This window comes from Eupeodes corollae, chromosome 1 (assembly GCF_945859685.1).
Source record: "Eupeodes corollae chromosome 1, idEupCoro1.1, whole genome shotgun sequence".
NCBI lineage: Eukaryota > Metazoa > Arthropoda > Insecta > Diptera > Syrphidae > Eupeodes > Eupeodes corollae.
Genome location: NC_079147.1, coordinates 21913020 through 21936059, shown reverse-complemented (window position 1 = coordinate 21936059; position 23040 = coordinate 21913020). Strand labels below are relative to the sequence as shown.

Sequence of the window (23040 nt, the reverse complement as noted above, 5' to 3'; positions counted from 1 at the left end):
GGGAGACTTTATCAGTGGACAAACAGATGTGCGCAACGAAAGCTGCAAATTTCTTACGTCAATACCTTCCCAACAAACCGCACAAATGGGGATATAAGCTTCTCGTGCTATGTGACGATAGAGGCATAGCATACGACTTCGAGATATACTCTGGAATGGAAAATAATTCTGAATTGAGATATGCTAATGAGCCTGACTTGGGTGCAAGTAGTAATATTGTAGTCCGCCTAGCAAGAACTATCCCGAGATACCAACAATACAAATTATTTTTCGATAATTACTAAACTTCTGCAGAACTTATTTCTTTCCTCTCGAAACAAGGTATCCAATCACTGGGAACGGTCAAAAAAGGTCGACTAGGCAAAGATATAAAAATCCCAAACCGAAAAGACCTGAAGAGTACGAAAACAGAACGAGGGCATTCAGAAGAATGGGTAGCTGATGTAGATGGCACGGAAGTTGGCACAGTGATGTGGTATGATAATAAGCCTGTTGTTTTGTCCTCGTCCTTTGTAGGTCAACTGCCCATTGAAAAGGTTAGCCGATATTGTAAAAAACAAAACAAAAATATTGAAGTAGATTGTCCCAAAATAGTAAAAATCTATAATAAGCATATGGGGGGAGTGGATTTATTGGACTCTTTTCTTGGGAAGTACAAAATAAAAATGCGCACTAAAAAATTGTATCTGCGTTTGTTTTACCATTTTCTAGACATGGCCACCATAAATAGCTGGCTACTGCACAAGAGGGTGGGAGAACAAAAGAATGAACAAACTCTGATTAAATTAAAAGATTTTTAACTGGAAATCGCTAAAAGTCTTTGTATGTGTGGTCCATCATTACAAAGAAAAAGAGGAAGACCGTCTTCTGCCATAGAAGACATGATTGAGAAGAAAAATAAAAGAAATGCAGCAATCCTTCCCCCTCGAGATGTCAGATTGGACAAATTTGATCATCTTCCTATATGGAGCGAGAAGAGACAACGCTGTAAATAACCACAATGCAAGGGAAAAACTTATAAATAATGCGAAAAGTGTCGTGTTGAGTTGTGTTTGAACAAAGACAACAATTGCTTTTATAAATTTCATCAATAAGTAGAGGTATTGTTATTTTGGAACTAAATATATGATTATTTTCGTTGTTCCTAGTTAAGAGGTAAATATTAATCTTAAAAAAAATGAAAATCTTCAAAACTAATGTAAGGTGTAAATCATGTAAATAATGTAAATGGACCTTAAGAACTATTTAATAGAGCGACCGCCATCTGCTGGTCACAATGTAAATAGACTTTAAGAACTAATAAGTAGAGCGACCGCCTTCTGCTGGTCAGAACTAGAAACTTGTATGCCAAGAAGACAAATAAAATATGGTGAACACTCACTTCCGATTAGTAGAGAAAAAGAACAAGTCGTGTTTCCATTAAATTAAAGTTTATACTAATAAAGTTTAATTGTTATTGTTATCATTTATTGTCTCATATATTTTATTGACAACATTTAAAAAAATCATGCATTGTAGGGTTAAAGCAAAACTCAAAATTTATGAGCGCATAAAACAACAAGTGGTGTCTGATATTACCCAACGATTTCTACCTGTGACTTCGGTGAAGCGTGAAGCAGTAACTTCAGCCAAGCCGGAGGACGCAAAAAAATTGTTTAAAGTCTGGAGAATTGAACCACTTGGCAAGGTCTTGTCAACAGGGGTACAAATATTTTAAATGTGGTGCTATAGGCATAGATCTTTTGAGTGTAAGAAATCGACGGCTGTGGCGACGCAAAAGTAGAGACGAAAGCCAAAGCCCTTTTTAGAAGTAGGACAGGACATCTTATGAAAGATGTATACATTATGGGTGTAGAGGTGACAGACAGCACTTATTGACACGGGATGTGACTTATCGCTGTTAAGACACGAGTTTTCCAAATGTGGTACTGGAAGACAGACCAACCATCCTTACTAAATTTAGGAAATAAAAAAATCAGAACTCTCGGATGTTTTGACACGATAGTGACAATTGACCGGATTCATGTTATGCACGAATGCGATATTATGTTGTTCTCAATGTTAGTAGGTGCTGATGTGATCAGTCAAGCTTCTGTCATTATACAAGGTTAGAATATAAAATTTAGACAGCAAATTAAAGAAGCAGTAGGTACGTCAAATAACGTACAAGTATCAATTGGGGAAAATAGGGCTCAGGTAAACTTTGATGATAGAAGGGTAGCAAGAGGTTGGTCGGTTGAGGAGGGGAAGGCTAAATTATGGATTGTTGGGAGGCTGAAGTAAGATATCCAGACGCGAGGATCAACCCGAAGATCAGCAGGAAGGCCACATATCAAACAAAGTTTCAAGCAACGTGTTTTGGGGCAGTGAAAGAAGATGTCATGCCCGTAGTCAACCTACACCATCTACCTAAAGAAGTTTAAGAGCAAATCAAAATTATAATTGATGAGCATGAGCCAGAGAAAGAAGTGAAGTCACCCATCAGTATGAAGATTATAATGAAAGACGGGACACCTTTGTATGAAAGAGTCAGAAGGATGTCACCAGCAGATAAAAGAGAAGTTGAGAGGCAGGTGTGGGAATGGTTAAAGAAGGGAATCCTAAAAAAAAAGTGTTCAAAGAAATTAACAAAATCGCAACTTTTGGAAGCACTTCTATGGGTGAACATTGAACCGCCAACTTCATCCACAGCGGCTCAACTTCGAGCTTTGTATGAGCAGGAAGTATGTCCGAATATCATTTCAGGTTAAAATGATGACGATGGGCTGAGATGTAGTATAATAAATTGAAGAGACTTATAGTGTAAGAAGACCATTATACTTGGTTTGCACTTTAGCGATGGCAGCTACACCTTATTATATAGAATTGTTGCCAACTTCCTTGTTAATATAAAATAACCGCAGCCAACTTCATGTAAATAACGAAGACGAAGGCATTCGAATTCGAGAAGCCAACGGCCATTGACGCCATTTTAAGTTATTTCCTTGTAAGAAAAACTAAATAATAAATAAAAACAGAAAATAAACTTGTGAAACAACTTAACTTATTTATTTGGATAAACAAATTTAAAAAAAAAAATAAAAACCAACAAATTAATTTTTTCTAAATTTTAAATTTGAGTCATTTAATATATTGAAGAGACCAAGTGTAAGAAGAACATTATACTTGGTTTTCACTTCAACGATGGTTATTTAGTACCTATTTGATATGAAAAATGTGTCCAAATATTTTTGGCCAGGTTTTCGACCAAATTACATATTTGAATATGCTGGGAAATACTTCCTATCTGTCATGAATTCTTATTCCGTTTATTTGATTGTTAAATCTAAAACGATAGAACACATAGTTGAGCGTTTAAGGCAAGTGTTTGTCCGCCTAGGATATTCAACAGTTATAAGATGGGACAACAGTCCATTTGGTTCAATGAATTTGTAAAAAAAAAAAAAACAAGTCTACATGTATAATGTATATTAATAATGTTACTCTCTTAGTTTCTCTTAAAATACATATGTTGAATTACAGTTAAAAACCTTGTATAAATAAGACTTTTGAATAAGGCCATAAGCCAGTCATTCTTTTGAATTATATCGTACCTCATACATTTTTTTTCGAAGTAATTAAAATCACCCCATTGAAAATACTATATTTCGGTGTTGTCTCTCATTTTATCGAGAATATTTTTTAAGAGAATTTTCAAAAATTCGCGGAGGAATGCAACATAAGACCTAGCTTCTCAAGTCCGAGATAACCAAAAACCTGCAGGGAGTGCTATATGGGAACAAGAAGTTCTGTCCACGTGCCGTTGCCATCTCAACACTGCAGATAAGGCGATGTTTCTACACTGAACTGTCGCATAAGAGGTGATAAAATAAGTGAATATGTATAAGCAAAGGTGAAGTAATCTTGTGATAGTGGGTAGCGTCATAGAATATGATACTAATCGCAAAGGAACACATGTGTACACACAAAATACCCAAAGGCAGCATGCGGGAGAAATGCGCATCCTATTTCTATCAGTATCTTATCTCATGTCCCTTAGTTTTAACTAGGAATAAACACAGAAGAAAACAGACGTGTCCTTCTTTTCATTCCGGAGTTATTTTCAGTAGGTTAAGATTTATATGAGTATTTTATTCAAATGGCCGTAAATACTATTGCTGATGCAGTCATAAATAACTTTTCTGTTACTTGTCCAGAAAATTGTTTTAATGAAAGTTTTCATTCAAATGGTTTTTTCTTTAACACGATATCACGATAATTCGTTTTCTGTTGAGTAAACAAACCTTTACTACTAAAGGTAGTTTTGTTCAATGAACACAACTACAATGAACACAACTGCAACCAACTTCGTTCTTTTTGAGACGTTAGAAGCTGTCTAAAAAGAACGCCTTTACATTTTACTTTTATCTCAAACTGTTCACTTCACTAAAATTGAAGATATTGTCCAACATTTTCTACTACGTCAAATAGTTATTCCAACAACTTTGTCAAAAAAGTTAGCCATAATGTGGTTGACATTTTAACTTATTTATTTAACAAAAGTATTGTTCAAGGTGAATTCCCACAAAGTTTGAAAGAAGCTGAAGTAATTCCTATATTTAAGAAAGGTGATAAAAAATGTATACATAACTATAGGCCTATATCCCTATTACCAGTATTCTCAATTTTTTTTTGTGAAAAAGTCATCAAGTGTAGATTAGTCAGTTATCTTGAAAAAATAAATTTTTTCAGCTCAAATCAGTATGGATTTGGAGCTGGTAAATCAACTGAAGATGCACTTTTAGACCACTGTTGTCAATCCCCGAAAGTATTGATTAGAAAAAGTACACTGCTACTCTATATATTGATATTAAGAACGCATTTGATACAGTCAAGATCATGCCATATTATTGAGAAAATTAGAAGAAGCTGGATTCAGAGGTTTTATGCTAGATTGGTTTTCTTCCTACCTTAAAAACAGGAAGCAAAAGGTTATTTCAACGAATCCAGAAGTATTATTATAGGAGTTCCTCAAGGTTCAGTGTAAGGCTTAAGTGGCTCTGCTGATGACATAGCTTATGTTTATTTTAGTCCCACAATGTTAGATTTAATTTCGGATATAAATTTCGACTTGGAGTAATTCAGACATTGGTTTGGCATTCATAAGCTTGTTATTATTGAAAAAACAAGAGTTATGTTTCTCAATTTGACTGCTTTAGATATAAATCTTACACTTCTTAATCAGCACAGCATAGACTGTAGAAGATTCTCACTAAGTAGCTTTTCTTGTAGCGTCTCTAATAGCTTATCCTGTTGCGTCTCTAATAGTGTCCCAACAAATGAAGTGGATGTTGTTTGTTCTCCTAAATGTTTTCGCATCGAACCTGTAGCTGAATATAAATATCTTGGTCTCATAATTGGTAATAAAATTAACTGGAAAGTGTACACCTTAGCTTTAAAAAAATTTTTGTTGTCAACTACTTATGTGAAGCATTCACTTGAGAAACTTTTGTTGCAAGGAAATTATGGAGACCATTTATTATGGACTAATTCAATCAAAAATACAATATGGAATAATTTGTTGAGGTGGTACTTATAAAAACTATATACAACCTTTGTTAGTTACTCAAAAGCATATTTTAACATCTGGAAGAAGAAGAGATTTGAACACAGTTTTTCGTTGTTTGCCAGCTCTGATATTCTCCCACTTAAACACCTCTATTTTTATAAAGTATTACAATTTTTTTTCTGTAAAACTGGTTATCTTCTAAGCAACAATACTCCAGCTTACACATTACGGAGTAGAGATAGGAATCTTGCTATCATTCCTGTGAACAATACTCATAAATTTCTCAACTTTTATTCCTCAGTAGCACCTAGACTATTCAATACATGTGGAATTGGCCAAACCTCGACACCTCACCCTACTCCAACAGACGAACGAGACAGAACCGACCACTTAATAAACGGACAGACATAAAAAAAGAGAACTAGCGTCCCTTCTATTTCTATCCTTTCGTATTCTGTATATAGTGTCAGCAGGAGAGAACACAAAGAGTCGTCACGCATTCGCAATCCATCCGTCAAGAGGATAAGACGCTTCGAAGTTTTTGCTCTGTTTAAAGTTATTAATTAAAGTACAATCTATTTCATTACATATAAATTATTGTTTTTTTAAGTAAAATAAAGAACCCCTAGACAGAAGGAGCTTGAACCCCACATACATAACCCCCGGAATTCGATCAACTCATTTATTCAAGAACAAAATTAAAGCACAGATCGTGCCTTTACTTTTTCTTACTTATTTTCAAGTGAAAAACACTTTAAAATGTTTGCATTGTAAATATTATTATGTATTGTTAAATTGTTAGTTGTTTTTAATTCATATGTTTTTTTTTATATTATATAACTGTAAAAGAAGAAAAATAAATTGAATTGAATTTAACATTAAGTTACAATAAAGACGTAAGCGAATTTACAGCTCGGTTTTTTTGTTGTTAAAACTCTTGGTTTTTAAATTTCCCCCAACTATTGGTAAGGGACACAATTACTGAACCACCGATCATGAGAAACCTATCGGATCAAAAAATTCATTCAACGTGGACTTCAGTGCTGAAAGTGAAGTATTTTGTTCAGGCTTCCTTGCCATACCCAAGGTATTGAACGGGCTGGGAAGATGACGACGGAAGCACCTACTACTTCATACACAAAAAGGACTCGACAAGGCGCAATAAAGCCTAAAATGAAATCTTGGAGGGCGAAGCCTAAATTTAAGACAAAACGAGATTTTAAAGCAACTTAATTACAAAATAATATTGTTTTTTTTTTAGAATGAATTTATCTTTTTGTTATATTGAATTACATTTCTTATATCATTTTAAAATCATTTCTTCTATTGAATAGTTTTAAATATTTTAGCCATAGGTACAAAGAAATTCTAACAAATTGAAATTTTTAAAGTCAGCGATAATTTATAATTATTTTGTTTAAAAGGGTTTCATTTTGCAAATTTAATCCAAATAAAATAAGAACTAAAGGAATGAGGTTTGTTCGTAGAGTATGGTCTAAGTAAAATGGTGACAATTCTATGAAAAACAAAAAAAAAAACATTAAAAAGAAAACAACTTTTATCATACAATAAACAAAATAAAAACAATCACCTTTTTACAATAGTTCCCTCATTGCGAATATGAAAATTAGTAACATATCGATTGCCTATCTTTTGTACACTAATAAAAAACGGTTCATATGGATGAAATACATAAGCAATCAGTTCCTTAGGACCTCCTGGCATAAGTAAATTATGCTTATCTTTATTCTCTTGATCGAATATCCCCAAATACATGCGATACAATAGCAAATTTGTCTCACGATCATTAAACCGAATCGGTTGACAATTTGAATACCTTGGACGTTCCAAAGCCGAAACCATTTGAGTATCATATTGAAAGACATTCAAATCTAAAAACGGCGAAACCGAATAACTTTGCACGGACAATGGTATTTGAGGTAACAAACGATAAGCCGCATCAAAATAACCCCGAGGGAATGCATTTATTATTCGCATCTGAGCATATCGTATTTGAACGTTATTACTCGACGACGATGGTGCTCGCCCCGTGAATATCGAACGCACATCTCGAAAATAATCACAATAATACACAAAGTACAATAGTAAATCAGAAGCATTTTCAGCAGAAACCCTAACAATCTCATTGTCCACGAGATTATAGACAACAAATAATTTATGCAATTCGGTGGTTTGGACATTGGGATGTTTGTGGAGATCGTAGCGAATTAACAAGTGATCCGGATCGAGAAATTGCAATTTATAAATTTGCATTGCTTCGTAGATAAACAATCGGCGATAGAATAATTGAATCATTTCAGTGCGTTTTTCATCTTGAAAATTCAACACCTTTCTGTACAAGAAAATTAGAATCTTCTGCTTTAGTCCATTGTTTCCTGTATCAAGCATTTGGCAACAATTCTCATATTCAGGAACATGTTTACATATACATTCATCGGTTCCGTGAGGATAGCGGCCAATTGTATTGGACCTTATAAATTTTCCATTACACAATTTGAGAATATTTATCGTTTGGTGGAATAACGAAACCACAACCATTAAATTACGTCTCAACGTAACTCCATGGTTGTGGGATAATTTGATAAAATCATAGGGAAACTCTATGGTATCACTTACCGCACCATCGCTCAACCTAACCATATAAAATCGATACCAGAACAAGTCATATTCGAAGTGCATTCGACCTATTGAATTCAGAGTGTAATACGAGGGGAGATGTTCCTCTTGGATGGGCATGTGACTAGCTATAATAATGTACTTTCCATCTTCGGTGAATATACTAAACTCTCGGTACAGCGCACGCATAAATGTCGAAGTCAACTGAATCGACCAATGCAATTGAAACAATTGACTGAATATATTTTGGCGAATTTCATGGCCCAGTCCGGTGTTACAATCAGGCGGGACATATTCACTTTTCCATTTGTAGAGCATCTTGCAGGCATTTGTTGTACCGAGGAATTTATAACTTTCAAATGATTGCTGATCCCGTGAGAAGCATATTAAAAACTTGCCATCGGGACTGAATTTACGTATGAAATTTGTGTGTTTCTCAACATTGGCTATTGTCAGATTAGGTGGGATGCATTTGAAAAAGTCTACACAAAAGTTCTTCGAAGGTCGACGATGGATATAGTGACGACGGTCGATGCCAAGTTCACGATCGGTCAATAAATGAAATAAATTAAACGACTTATCTCTGCGGAGATACGTGTGAGAATTTAATGGATCCATTGGATTTTTTTTAAATGACACAAAATTAAACGTCAAAATGAAATTAGATATAAAAGTGAATTTTGTATGGGTTATGTTGAATGCACTTTCATAGAGAGACCCTTATTTTCTTTTAGAGTTGCGTTTTTTCTATCATGACACGATATAACAGCAATTTAAATAATATAGTTTTAAATAAATAAATATAAATAATTTTGAATGGACTATTGACATAAATATTCTTAACTCTAACTCATAACTTAGTTTAATATTGCCTTGCTTATAATTTATAGTTATTTTGTTGACATTTTTTTTAACTTATCGAATATGAATGATTTTCTGTTAATAGATTCATATTAGGTGCCTTAAATTGTCTGTTTAAACTTATATACTAAAATATTAATAAATTTTTGTTATAAATTCTGGTTCTTTTCTTAAGGAAATCAGCTTAAAGCTCACGATGATGATGATCCATTAATCGGTTAGGTACTATTTTAAATTCTGATAAGCTAAGCTTAGAACTATCACTTACGTAACATACAACACTATGATAGGGACAAATATTGTCGATAGTGGGTTTTCTTTTCGTTTTCAGCTATTTTGGTCTCTTAATTTGTTGTGTGTTGTATTTTTGGTAAAGCGTCTTTTTTGCATTCTGAAAATAAAATAACAAAATTTATTTATAAGGAGCGTTTTTTAAGTAATAAAATTAACTATTTTTGTACAGATGGTTCAAAAACAAAAGAGGGTGTTTGTTTAGGAGTGTATTCTGAACGACTGAAATTAAGTCTCTCATTCCGAGTTCCCAATCATTGAAGCGTGTTCCAGGCGGATCTTTTGGCGATAAAATAAGTCTTGCCCTGGCTTAAAGAAAACGTCAACATCTGATATCTGTATTTTCTCAGATAGTCAGGCCGCTATAAAATCTCTGGATTCTGTCTCTACAAACACTATAACAGTCCATAACTGTCGATCATCTCTAATGAGATGGCACAACAGTTTAATATTCACCTTTGCTAGTGCCGGGCCATAGAGACCTTAGAGGTAACACTAAGGCAGATAAATTTGCCAGGAACGGTACAGTGCAGCCCATCCTACCACGTTTGGCACATACTGGCATACCAATCGCTACTTGTAAACTGTTGCTAATGCAAGACGCTATGAAGAAGACAAACACCAGGTGGAACGGCATCACCACGTGTAGGGTCACAAAACACATCTGGCCAACACTAGATTAAAAGCTTCCAAGGTGCTTGCTATTCTAAGCAGATCGCATATAAGTTCGATAAAAGGTGTCAAAACCGGATATGGTCTAATAGGAAAGCATGCAACGCGAATAGGGGTATTCTCAAATGACTTTTGCAGAAGCTGTATGGACGACGAAAAGGGAAAACAGTTCTTTACCTTCTCTGTACTTGTTCTGCTCTAGCGAAAAAACCCAATAATTACCTAGGAGAATTCTTCTTTAACGATCTAAATCATATCATCATAATTAGCCTCTCACATCTCGTAAGGGACTCAAACTGGTTCCATTGAGCTTAGGAGGAAGCCTCAAGATTCATGTGGTATCACAATGGGCCATTAAACTGGCCCAAGTGTGTCCGTTTCCATCATGGATTGCCACTTTAACCTAACCTATTAAGGCTAACATAATATCTTATGAAAGGTATAAATGGGCATAAGTCTAAATTCCCTTATAGTAGTCTAGTTTTTATTTTTTAAACCACTCTTTTCGACAAAGATACCATCCATTTGAAAAAATTAGAGGGTTGCAAATAAAGGGTTTTCCAATAGAGCCGGTTTGATTTTGACAGCTCATGGTGGCCATATTGTTTGTTTTACTTTCTGTCAAAACATCTTTAATCAGTTGCTAAAGACAATACTCCAAGAAACCAATGAAAGATGCAAAAGCTTAGACACCTGTGTTACGACCAAGTCACTATTGCCCAATTTCGACAAAACAAAATCCCACTCGATTATAAACCTAGACAAAAACCTATATCTCTGGGTTACCATAAAAAGAAAATGCACCTTTCTACCTACGACACACAGTGGTTCAGGTTGTATGGGAGAGCGGAAAAAAGTCTGGTTAATCTGAACGGTTCAACGGATTTTTAAAAAAAAATTATAAATAAACATATTTGGTTGAAAAAAAAAATAATTATAAAGAAAGTCATTAACATTTTTCTAAAATTTGAGGGTTTTGATGTTTGTATGGGAGAGCGAAAGTTTTATAAAATCTGAACTATTAAACGAATTTTAATGAAATTTTACACACATGTTAAGATTAGTCTTATACAAGCTTGGTCAATTTCAGACCACGTACAGCCGAACAATTAGCGGAAGCCCTAAACTGCTGCAAGGCAGATATTACCGCCATCCAAGAAGTGCGATGGGATGTACCGGGCAAACGCAAACTTAAAGACTGCGATATATACTACGGCGACTTCTACCGAGAACAAAGACAGCGTCTATTTGGCTGCGGATTTTTTGTTGGAACTAGCCTCAGGCAAAAAGTCTTGAGTTTCAACAGTGTGAGCGAGCGCATCACGACAATCCGCATCAAGGCTAAATTTGCCAACATAAGCCTAATATGCGAGCAAGCTCCAACAGAGGAGAAAGATGAAGACACCAAAGACATATTCTTCGAGCTCTTGGACAAGACATATGAGCAGTGCCCTGGCTATGACATTAAAATTGTCTTAGGAGATTTAAATGCCAAGCTAGGAAGAGAAGACATCTTTGGTGGCATAATCGGGAGATACAGCCTGCATGACACTACCTCCCACAACGGATTCAGGCTGGTCGATTTCGCTGCGGGGCGAGACGTTCTGGTAGCAGTTCACGCATCTTAATATCCACAAGGGGACATGGAAATCTCCTGATCAATCAACCGTCAACCAGATTGACCATTGCGATCGACGCACAACACTTCTCCAGTATCCAGGATATCCGAACATTCCGAGAGGGCAACATTGACTCGGACCACTACCTCGTTGTAGTCAAGGTACATCTACGGATCCAAGCCAAAACAAGGAAGTACTGTGAGAAGATTCGACGTCAGACGGCTACAATCGCAAGAGACTGCCATGTTCTTTTCCGGCCGAGTCTCTAATAACCACTTAAGGAGTCCTATGCTGCCTGCATTAAGCATTGAAAACCAATGGCAACATTGCCTTGCAGCCATCAGAGTTGCCGCCTCTGAAGTGCTAGTTTTCACACAGCCACCACAGCGAAACCCCTGGTTAGACGAAGAATGCCGGCAAGCGCACGCAGCGAAACAAGAGGCATACAAAACGGCGCTGCACAAAAGGACTAGAGCTGCTCGCGAGCTCTACGAGCAGAAGAGGAGAGAGGAACACCGGCTTCTTAGATGAAAAAAAAAAGGCATGAGAAGCGCGCAATCGAGGAGATAGAGGGATGTCACAACAGGAATGAGATTCGTAAATTTTATCAAAACGTACCGAAGACTGTAAAGACGATCAAGGGAACATCGTAGTAGAGCCGCAGTCTATGTTGAGAATATGGGAAGACCACTTCTCCAAATTATATAACGGCGATGACGAACCGAATTCCGTTGTAAGGGAGATAGTACCACTCAACCTAGGCGACGCAGATCAACAATTCCGCCTACGGGACCTCGATGAAGTGAACGAACTGAAGTCAAACAAAGCTGCTGGAGCAGACGTCATCGCTGCCAAACTATTTAAAGCAGCAGGCGATGACTTGAGGGAGCATGCACCAACTCATCTGCAAAAGATGGTCGGAAGAAAGCATGCCCGATGATTGGAATCATAACAAAGGAGATCCTCTAAATTGCGCCAACTACAGAGGCATCAGCCTCCTCAACATTACGAATAAGATCCTCTCTGCCGTATTATGTAAACGTCTAAAGCCATTCGTCAACAACCTGATTGGTCCTTATCAGTGTGGCTTCAGACCAGGAGAGTCCACTATCGACCAAATATTCACACTACGGCAGATCTAGGAAAAAACCCAGGAACTTCAAATCGATACCCACCATCTCTTTATCGATTTTAAAGCCGCGTATGACAGCATTTATAGGGAAGAGCTCTACCGAGCAATGTCTAGTTTTGGCATCCCTGTCAAACTTATCTCTTTGTGCAGAATGACGAGGGAGAATGCACGCTGCTCTATCAAGGTCGGAAAAGATCTTACTGATGCATTTTATGTCAAAAAAGGTTTTAGACAAGGCGATGCACTGTCATGCGACTTCTTCAACATCGTTCTGGAAAGAATTGTGCAAAACTCAACCGTCAACACTAGAGGCACAATCTTTTTCAAAGGTCCATCCAATTACTCGGAAACGCAGATAATATTGACATAATTGGAAGATCAAAGCGTGATGTCAGTGGAGCGTTTTTGAGCATTGCGACGGAAGCGAAGAAGATGGGTTTAGTCGTCAATGAGGGCAAGACCAAGTATATGCTGTCATCAAAAAACGACACTGAACAACGACGTCTTGGACAAAACGTCACCATGGACAGCTATAACTTTGAGGTAGTTAAGGACTTTGTCTACCTAGGCACCGCTATTAATACAGACAACGACACGAGCGCTGAAATCAAACAAAGAATAACTCTTGCAAATCGCTGCTTCTTTGGACTTAGAAGGCAATTGAGAAGTAAAGTCCTCTCTCTAGCATCTAAAATCACCATCTATAAGACACTCATCATCCCGGTTCTCATTTATGGCGCTGAGGCCTGGACCCTGGCAAAGAAAGATGAGAGCGTCTTAGGATGCTTTGAGAAAAAAATTCTTCGGATGATTTTGGGTCCCGTACCCATAGATGGAGAATGGAGAAGACGATATAACGACGAACTGTACGGGCTGTTCAGCGACGCTGACCTAGTTAGCAGAATTAAAGTCCAACGGCTTAGATGGCTAGGTCATGTAGAGCGGATGGACATCAACGCTCCAGCCCGGAAGGTCTTCGAATCTAATCCCGAGGGACGGCGCAAAAGACGAAGACCACGACTCAGGTGGCACACCCAGGTGGGAGAGGACCTCAACCAACTTGGCGTGCGAAACTGGAGACAGCTAGCTGGGGACCGAGCTAGCTGGAGAGGAATGTTGGTTGAGGCTCAGTACTAAACATTCGAAGTGTCGTCAATAAAAGGACGGACGAGGATGTATTCTTATCGTATGAAAAGGTGCTTAAGGCAAAGAAAGAATGTTATCCGGATACGAAGGAAATGAAAATAATGAACATATTCATCAGCTGAAATTTCTCTTCGACGTCTTTTATTTAGACCACACTGCAAAACGGATCCTTGACTCGCTTGGAGAGGGCAATAGTAATCTTAAATGAGGCTCGTGCCTCGTGTAATTACAATGGGAAAAAGGAAAGAGTTGTGATCCTCCACAAGGAAAGCGATTCTTGAGCTTTGGAAGCTTAAAACTTCCTATAAAGCAATTGCATTTCAAATGAACTGTTCTGTAAAGAAAGTTTTCAATGCAATTAAGCATTTTCAAAACTTCGGGACTGCTGAAAATGTACCTCGTGAAGAACGGGCCCGTAAGACAAGCTGCCAAATGGATCGAGCAATTAGGACGCTGGCCAAAAAAGACCCAAAAATAAGCTTCCCAGAGATACAACGCCAACTCTCGGTTTCATTCGATGTCCCGATAGGGCCACGCACAATCAGAAGAAGATTGGTGGAAGTTGGGTTGCATGGTCGTGTTTCTCGGAAGAAACCATTAGTAACCGCAAAGTAACGTAGACTTAGAATAGAGTTCGTGACGAAACTAAAATAAATAGGATCGGCCAAGATGGTGCACGTAATGTCCCAAAGCTAAAAGGAACAGCGTTCCACCCTAATTACGTTTTGCCAATAATTATGCATGGATTCGGCTCGCTTAACGTTTGGGGTTGTTTCTCGTGGTGTGGAGTTGGTCCAATTCATCGAATCGATGGAACGCTGACATCCGTTAAATACATTGACATTCTTAAGGAACGATTAGGGGATTGAGCCGTTATAAACATGCCAGTGATATGGAAGTTTCAGCAAGACAACGACACCAAGCACACTGCTGGAATTACGAAACAGTTCTTTAGGCACCAATCGATAACAGTTCTGGAATGGGCATCATCAAGTGCAGACATGCATCCGATAGAGCATCTTGGGGCAGATGTTAAAAGAGCTGTTGCTCTCAAAAATAACTCCAACAATGATGTTCTTTCGAAGGTATTATTATTTATTATTTATTATTATAAATTCTTTATTATTCTCGATAAATGTACAATCTTTAAATAGCTAAGAATAAAAGCATGGCAAATGTTGCCGTCTGTCTGAATTGACTTATTTCGAGTTTACATTTAAGTGAGTTAAAGTTATAAACTATGAGTTGTATATACATTGTTTATTAATTTTGTTTTATTCTATAGTACAATATTTAAAAAAAAAATAAAGAAAACATTCAAATATAATTACAACAAAAAAAAGAGAAATTAGAACACATTATCAAATATGTAATTAATACCTATATAAAACTGTTACGGTAACCTAAAGCATGACTAATATAGGAGCATAGGGGTTTCCAATCTAGATAACCATTTAGGAGTTGCTTGGTATATTCAAGTGTTAGAATGTTTTGTGAAAAGTAAAGCCTTCTAATTTCCTGTAACATTAGACAAACAGCTAAGAAGTGGTACACATCCTCAATTTCATTACGGTTGCACAAAGTACATTTTGGATCAAGGTCTACTCTATGTGGCTTATAGTTTAAATTCAGCATCTCAGTTCTTGCATTAAAAATAAGGCTCATTTGCTTTATAGATAATTGTTCGTTAAAATAATTACTTCTGTAGAGTGTGTGGTTTAGTGTTTTGTATATGAGTTTAGTGCTAGAAGTTTGAGCTCTATGCAAACACTGTAAATAATGAGAGTCATCTATCTTTACTATGCATTTATAGAAAACTTTTTGCCAATCGGCTAGAGGTGTATTATTAAGATTTAGATTAAAGCAATACTGATTAGCCAATTCGTACCATTCTTTAGAAGGCGATAATTAAGATCGGAGTGCGTATTGCATTATTTTTTTGTGAAGGTTTGTATCAGGTTTATTCATAACTTTAACAATATAGTCCGCATTTGATTTTAAATTGCCTAGGAATATTTGTGCTATACCGGTTTCTACGTGGATAGTATACGTTGGAGTTGAACTAGCTAGTTTGAAAATGCGTTTGAAAAAGAAACGTTGAACAACTTCGAATTCCTCCATGGCACGTTCTTATAGTTGCATCAAATACTCTAAACTTAGCAGTAGCATCGACATATTTATTGCAAAAGAATTTACTCCACATGAGATTTATTGCTGTTTTGGTAGCAATACATTTTTCTTTAACATGAGGGCGGAGATCAAGGTTATACGTTATTAGAAAACCTAAGTATTTGTATTGAGATACTATTTCTAACGGTTCGCGATCTAAAAACCATTTTCCATTGGGAACTCTTCTTCGCTGAGTACTTTCAAAAATCATTATTTTTGACTTTGTGGCGTTAATTTTGAGATCCCACAAATCACAAAATCTTATGAGTTTATTAATTTGAAGATGTAAAGATGTGGGGTTATCAGCTAAAATAACGATGTCATCCGCGTATAAAAGCATCTTTTTAAGTGTATCACCGACAATGACTCCACCCGGAAAATCTTTAGATACATCGTCAATAAATAGTGAAAACATGTTGTATTAAAAAAGTCAGACATCGAATTTCCATTGTTTGTACAGATTTAGAAATTTAGTGGATAAATCCAAAGTAGATAATTTATATATTAAAGAGTCTCTGTTCACCGTGTCAAATGCCGCCTGAAAATCAACATAAAAGGCATACATTTTCTTTTTCTTTTCAAAACAATTCTTAACTATTCTTGTAAGTGCAAATATATGGTCTATTGTAGATAATCCTGCTCGAAAGCCAGCTTGGAAAATTCTAAGGAGTTTATTCTCTTCAACCCATTTTGTCAACCTTTGGTATAAAAGATGGGTGAATATTTTCCTAAGACAAGGCAGAATCGAAATGCCCCTGTAGTTGCTCGGAAGTTGCAAATCCCCTTTTTTAAAAATGCTTTTAAGAAACTCTTTGGAGTTTCTCCTTCTTCAAGAAGTCTATTAAAGAAGTCATTTACTATGATTTAGAAAATTCGGAGTTAAATATTTATAAAATTCACACGGTATACCATCAACTCCTGCAGATTTTTCATTTTTCATATTTTCTAGAGTTCCTTGCAACTCTCTTATTGTGATTGACCCATCTAATTCTGGGATTAAAACTAAAGGAAGGGCATACTGAAATTTCAAACTTGTTGTCAAAGGGTTCAGGAGTTGTTTGAAGTGCTCGGCGAGTTTTTAAACATCAATAGCTGAGGCTGACATACTCTTGCAACCACCTAACAATCTCACGTTTGACCAGAATGTTATTGCGTCGTTACAGTTTGAAAGCCTGGTTGCTACGCCATTTACATATTTTTTTTTCTTTTTGAATACAGAGCTTTTTATACAGTTTATTGGATTCTATGTAAAGACTTTTAAAAAAATTGAATTGGTCTTCCTAAACAGATTGAGATTTACGAAAGATTTGTTGCGGAGTTTTCTACATTCTGGATTTAGGTTTTACCACAACCGCTGCTTGTCTTACACTTTTTAAAATATTTTCAACGGCCTGGTCACAACTATTTATAATGTTCTTTGGGAGGAAAGGCAGTTAACCTGAGCGTCAAACCTTCGTCTATACACTTCAGCACGATTTTCTATCCATTTTAATCTATTTAATGGGTGATAAAGTTACATCTTGAAATTTTATAGAGGTAACAACTGGTAAATGACCAGAGAAATTTGCAGATACAACCTCGAAATCCTATACAACACTAAGCCAAGGTATTAAAGATAATAATAAGCTGCTTGGAAGGCTATACCCGTAGAGCAGTGCAGGCGGCTTATTTCATCAATGGAACGAAGATGTTGTTTTGAAGCAAAAAGGTTTCGCAACAAGGTATTAAAGATAAATTAAAGGTAAATGAAATTATAAAGTTATAAATTTTAAAATAAGATATGATTTTTCTCTTTGTTTCTAATTAGTTGTCTACCAATAAACGCTGTGTTTTCGCAGAAACTGCAATATGAAATAAATGTTATGTTTGGTAAACATTGTTTTAAATTTAAAAAGTGTATTTTGAAAACAAAAATATTTTTTCAAAAAAAAAATCAAAAAAAAATACAGATACTGCTTTAAAAGTGAATTCAATTCGTGTTCCTTATTAGTTGTCTATAGCTGTACGTGGATATGATTTTTTTTTAATTTTTTGTATTCATCTTGCGTATCGCACTGAAATCAAAAAATAGCGAACAGGCCCAGATGAAAAGCCGCTCTTCGAAAGGCAGAAAAAGCGAGGAGAAATGTGCAGTGATTTTGAAAACTTTGGCTCATTGCTTTGCTATCAACATCGATGCATTTAAAAAGTACTCCTTGGAAACTGCCAAAGAAATTGTTAATGAATATTCTTTTTATCCAATGGTATGTAGGCAAAAAATACACTAATTTTAAAAAAGAAATGTTGTTAATGTTTACATACAATGCGATTCGTTACATAAAATTAAACGATTATTTATATATTTCAATCCTCTTATAGGTACTTGTTTATGGGGCACAAATCGTCCAACATACTATATAACCCATACGCCAGTTAACTGAAGAAGCTGCTGTAGCCAAAAACAATGAAGTTAAAATGTTTAGGGAAAGAAATACCCGAAAATATCATGAATTGCGACCAACACCGGTTTAATAAATAAGTTGTTGCTTTCCTGGGACCCGCTTATGTCGAACGCTCTTGTTCTTGAAAAAAGCAATAAATCAAGCTTATCTAAAGAGGTTGTAGATTTGTTAATCTGATAAGCTTCACTTCAGATTTTCCCCAATTGCCAATTTTGAGGGCTCCAAATTTTCACAAAGAGATTGCAATCTAGTTTCAATTATTTCTTGAAAAATATAACGGAACATACAAGTAAAATAAGGATTGCAGGAAGAAAATATACAGTTAGGTTCAAAAAAATAGGAGTGCCTGTTCTTTTTAGATTAAATCGTTACTCAAAAGTTGTATAATTTTTTTAAATTTATTTTTTCTTTTGTACAAAATAGGTAATCCAGTCTTTTGTTATTATGCTTAAAGGCTACTTTGTTTAAAACAAATAAGTTTATCAAAATAAAGCCAAAACGAATTGTTTAAAATAATAGGAGTAAGCAAAATAAAGTATAAAAAACTAAAAAAACATATTTAATATGTATAAAGATTTTTTTTTGTCAGTATTTTGTGGAAAAACCTTTGTTTTTTATAATTGCTGCACATCTGCGTGGCATAGAGTTCACAAGGGAATGACAACGCTCAACTGGAATTTGTTCCATGTTTCCTCGACTACGTCCCACAACTGCCTCGAACTCAAGGGTCTGCGTCGAGAAACACCCTTTATCACATCTGCCCATACATTTTCTATGGGATTGAGGTCAGGTGACTGAACTGGCCAGTCCATGACGTCAACCCCATTGACCCGAAACCATTCCTTGGCAGACTTACTGGTGTGTTTCGGGTCGTTGTCTTGTTGAAATACCCATTTAACTGGCATATTCCAACTCGCATAAGGCAGCATTCATTGGACATTATATCCACATAAGCATGCTCGTCCATCGTCCCAATGATTTGATGTATGGGGCCAACACCAGCATATGAGAAACTGCCCCATGCCATCACTTTAGCACCTCCATGCTTTACCGTTTTATTGGTGAACCGAGGCTTAAACTCGAAATTTTTTGGACGTCGGACGTATTGCCTAGAGCCAGTTGCACCGAATAAAACAATTTTGGTCTCGTCAGTCCACAAAATGTTTCGCCATTTCTTTGCAGGCCAATTAGCTTGGCTTCTTGCAAATTTTAAACGAGCGGCTACATGTTTTTTTGTAAACATCGGCACTTTTCGTGGACTGCGAGCGGAAAGATTGTGTTCCAACAATCGATTTCTTATTTTGTCACTGCTTACTGCCAGTCGTAGAACTTCCTGGATCATCTTAGAGGACGCAAAACGATCCTTTCGGCTGTAGCGAACAATACGACGATCGTCGTATAACTCACACTCCTATTATTTTGAATAGCCTGATTGAGAGTAATGATCATTTGATCTCTGGTTACAAATGTAAACGGTTATGAATTGCAAACCAGTTCATTGTTTTATCATCTTTAATGTCCCGTTATACTTACCGGAATAGAAATAGGCTGATTGCCTGATGACACTCCTATTATTTTGAACACAGCTGTATATTTCAGCGTTCGGCCGACAATAACAAAATATTTTTAATTTGAGTGTGAGGAAAGTGGACTTTTTTTCGGCTTCAAAAACGATATTTCAAAAAAAATGCTGTTAGAAAATTAAAATAACATGTTATTTTATATTTGGTTTGTATTATTTGTCGTTTGAAATAATACATTTAACCACTGTCCGGCGCTTTGCAGGGATATTTTAGATCGCTTAGAAAGGTCTGCTTGTGACTGCCATATCCACCATCTACATTTCTAGCTTTATTTTAAAATACACTTCCTCTAAAGTGTTTAGAAAATAAATTGTCCCCAAATTTCCATCCCAGGTCTACAATTGCTTATGCGACTTTAAAAAGAAAAATCCATTTCCTTATTCTAATGATCTAAACATTTAAATAAACGCACTTTTTTTCAAGAACAATCAAAAACAAACAATAAATTTGAAAATAAATTCAAGAAGTATTTTAATTTTATTTTCAGAAAAACACTGATGCAGTTTTAATTGTTATAGAAAAATTTGTCAGATCCTATAAACACGCAGAAGGCATAATTTATGTATTTTTAAATTCTTGAATTAAGTTCAAGTTTTTTGAATTAAATAAAAAAAATGTGCTGTGGATCAAGTCTGGATTCTGAGATTAGTAATGATGCCTTTTGCAGCGATAGTTGACATGCCAATTGAAAACACGATATAATATGACACGAAATACTCCTAATTGTTGTGATAAAAAAAATGATCTCCAAAATAAAATGATGCACATTGAAGCTAATTGGTTTTAATAAAATAGAATCTATGAAACGCACCTAAATTTCTAATGAAACCATAAATCTTTTTACTTATTCCTCTTTCAGAGAATTAGAAGGAAACTAAACATCCATCCGCAAAATTACTAAAGCGCAAAGATCCTTTATTCAGCAAGGAAAAAGCTTGTTTCTATTCAAATGACCTACACATGTGACTTGACACTAAGTTTAACGTAAAGAATATCCTATGTTATGGGAAATAAATTAAGTTGAAAACTGTAAATAAACTCATGTTTCATGAATTGAAATAAGTAAAACTTTTTCGAGTTTTTACTCTGATTATATTTTTGGATACAATTAAAAGTGCAGAATATAAAGCAAATATCGAAGTTTCTTGTCTTTAGCTTGTAAAAGACATCCATGAACTTTAAAATTTTCGTAATTTAACTAAATAAAGTCTTGCACTTACCACTTATTGAAAATCAATTTGGTTCCAACCAAAGGTTTATGGACGTGTCAATGGGTTTTTAATCTTTTTTTGGTTGTATAATAAATTATAATTCTTATGCCGAAAGTTGATGTTTCTTAACAATACTCATGACCTGAAAACAAAATATATTATAACTAAATGAATTTACATAATTGGAAACAAAATTTATCTTACCTTTTATACTTTTCACTTTCATGTGCATAGTTATATGTATTTTATTTACTTCCCAATTCTCTAAACATTTAAGCTCTTTAACTGAATGAAATGTTAAATGTTTGGATTGAAATTTCACAATGTATGTAATTTTAATAGAAATATAATAATTTAAGATGTTTCTTCGGTTTTAGATTTCTGAAACCGTAGTGCAATTAAGATCTTATGTGTGTTTCAATAAAGTTAGAAAGAAAATAGAAATAAAAATGAAACTTCAGAATTCGATTTAGTGGACTGGACGCTAAACTCGGCATTTGCAAATTGCAACAAGTCGTCTTCGAATGCAACAGCTGTTATTCGAAGTTCGAAAAGTATATTTTTCTTTGCTGAATACATAATTGAAGATCTAGATGAGCGAATTTACACATCACACACAAAAAGCGTCTATAAAAAGAGTGACATACTAAAATATGTTAGAGAAAATTTGGTTTAATTAAGAATTAGCGTTCACATTTTATCAAAAATGTTTTCAAAAAATTTATATTTTAATCTTGTATCATCTACAGAATATACACTTTCAAAAGATGTCTCTAAGATATATGGATTTGTCGATAAAAATAGTCTTTATTCTAATTTATTCTGCTATTACACTATGAAATTTGTTGGACTTCGAACAGAAAACATCGTCATTACCATATTATCTTGTATGAATCGTTGTCGTTAGGGTTTGGTTCTAATTAGGCTACGTTAGTAGAAAAATAAATCGACAAAGAAACTAAAACAAAAGAGAACTGTCAAATTAGTTTCAACCAAAGAAAGTCTATATAAAAACCGCATACCTCCAACAACCAATTCCCTACATTGTTGTATTTATAATTTTGACATTAGATCTATGAATATATTATGTCAAATGTACCTAATGTTAATTACATCAATGTATTGAATTTTAAGCATTGACATTAGCAAAATTCACGAAGGATGTGTTCTTAAACATTCGATTGTTATGGTGTTGAAATACTTTATAATTTACTGGGCTGCTCAGCAAAAATGGTCAGTAACGCCTTAAAATGGCAAAATAAACCGAAAACGCGAGGCCCAAAAAGGATGAATACTAAAAGAACTGACAGTAAAATTGTTCAGTTAGCAAAACAGAACCCTTCCATAGGCTCTAGGAAAATACAAAATTTACTTCAACTGTCTGTTAGCGCTGTCACAATACGAAAACGTCTTTTATAAGCGAAGTTACCAGCCCGAAGTTCACGTAAGGTACCATTCTTGACGAAAAGGCATGTGGCAAAGAGAATTGAGTTTGTTAAAGCGCATAGAGATTGGGCAAAAGAGAAATGGATAAATATTTTGTGGAGCGGTGAAAGCAAAGTCGTTCTTTGTGGGTCAAAGGATCGTCAAGAATATGTGAAAAGACCCTAGAATGCAGCATACGATCCACGGTATACTATAAAAACAGTGAAGCATGGTGGAGGAAAAATTATGATATGGGCTTGCTTTTCATATTACGTCTTCGGGCCTATTAATCCCATCGGGAGTAT

The 23040-nt window shown here is 35.4% G+C and overlaps 1 protein-coding gene and 1 long non-coding RNA gene across 2 annotated transcripts; both read right to left on the bottom strand.

Annotated features, from left to right (window-relative positions):
- Nucleotides 1–6828: 6828 nt before the first annotated feature.
- On the bottom strand, nucleotides 6829–8854 carry LOC129941513 (DET1 homolog). The gene has a single exon (XM_056050184.1). The coding sequence runs from the start codon at nucleotides 8801–8803 to the stop codon at nucleotides 7136–7138; it is 1668 nt and encodes a 555-aa protein (XP_055906159.1). The 5' UTR covers nucleotides 8804–8854; the 3' UTR covers nucleotides 6829–7135.
- Nucleotides 8855–9022: 168 nt separating this feature from the next.
- On the bottom strand, nucleotides 9023–21737 carry LOC129942353 (uncharacterized). The gene is made up of 3 exons (XR_008781023.1): nucleotides 21515–21737; nucleotides 21320–21452; nucleotides 9023–9437 (listed from the first exon to the last, which is right to left on the bottom strand). It is a non-coding gene; the product is annotated as an uncharacterized LOC129942353 (long non-coding RNA).
- Nucleotides 21738–23040: the final 1303 nt, after the last annotated feature.

Excerpts from the sequence above, each read along its gene's own strand:
- LOC129941513 (XM_056050184.1), bottom strand. The coding sequence starts at position 8,803 with ATGGATCCATTAAATTCTCACACGTATCTCCGCAGAGATAAGTCGTTT.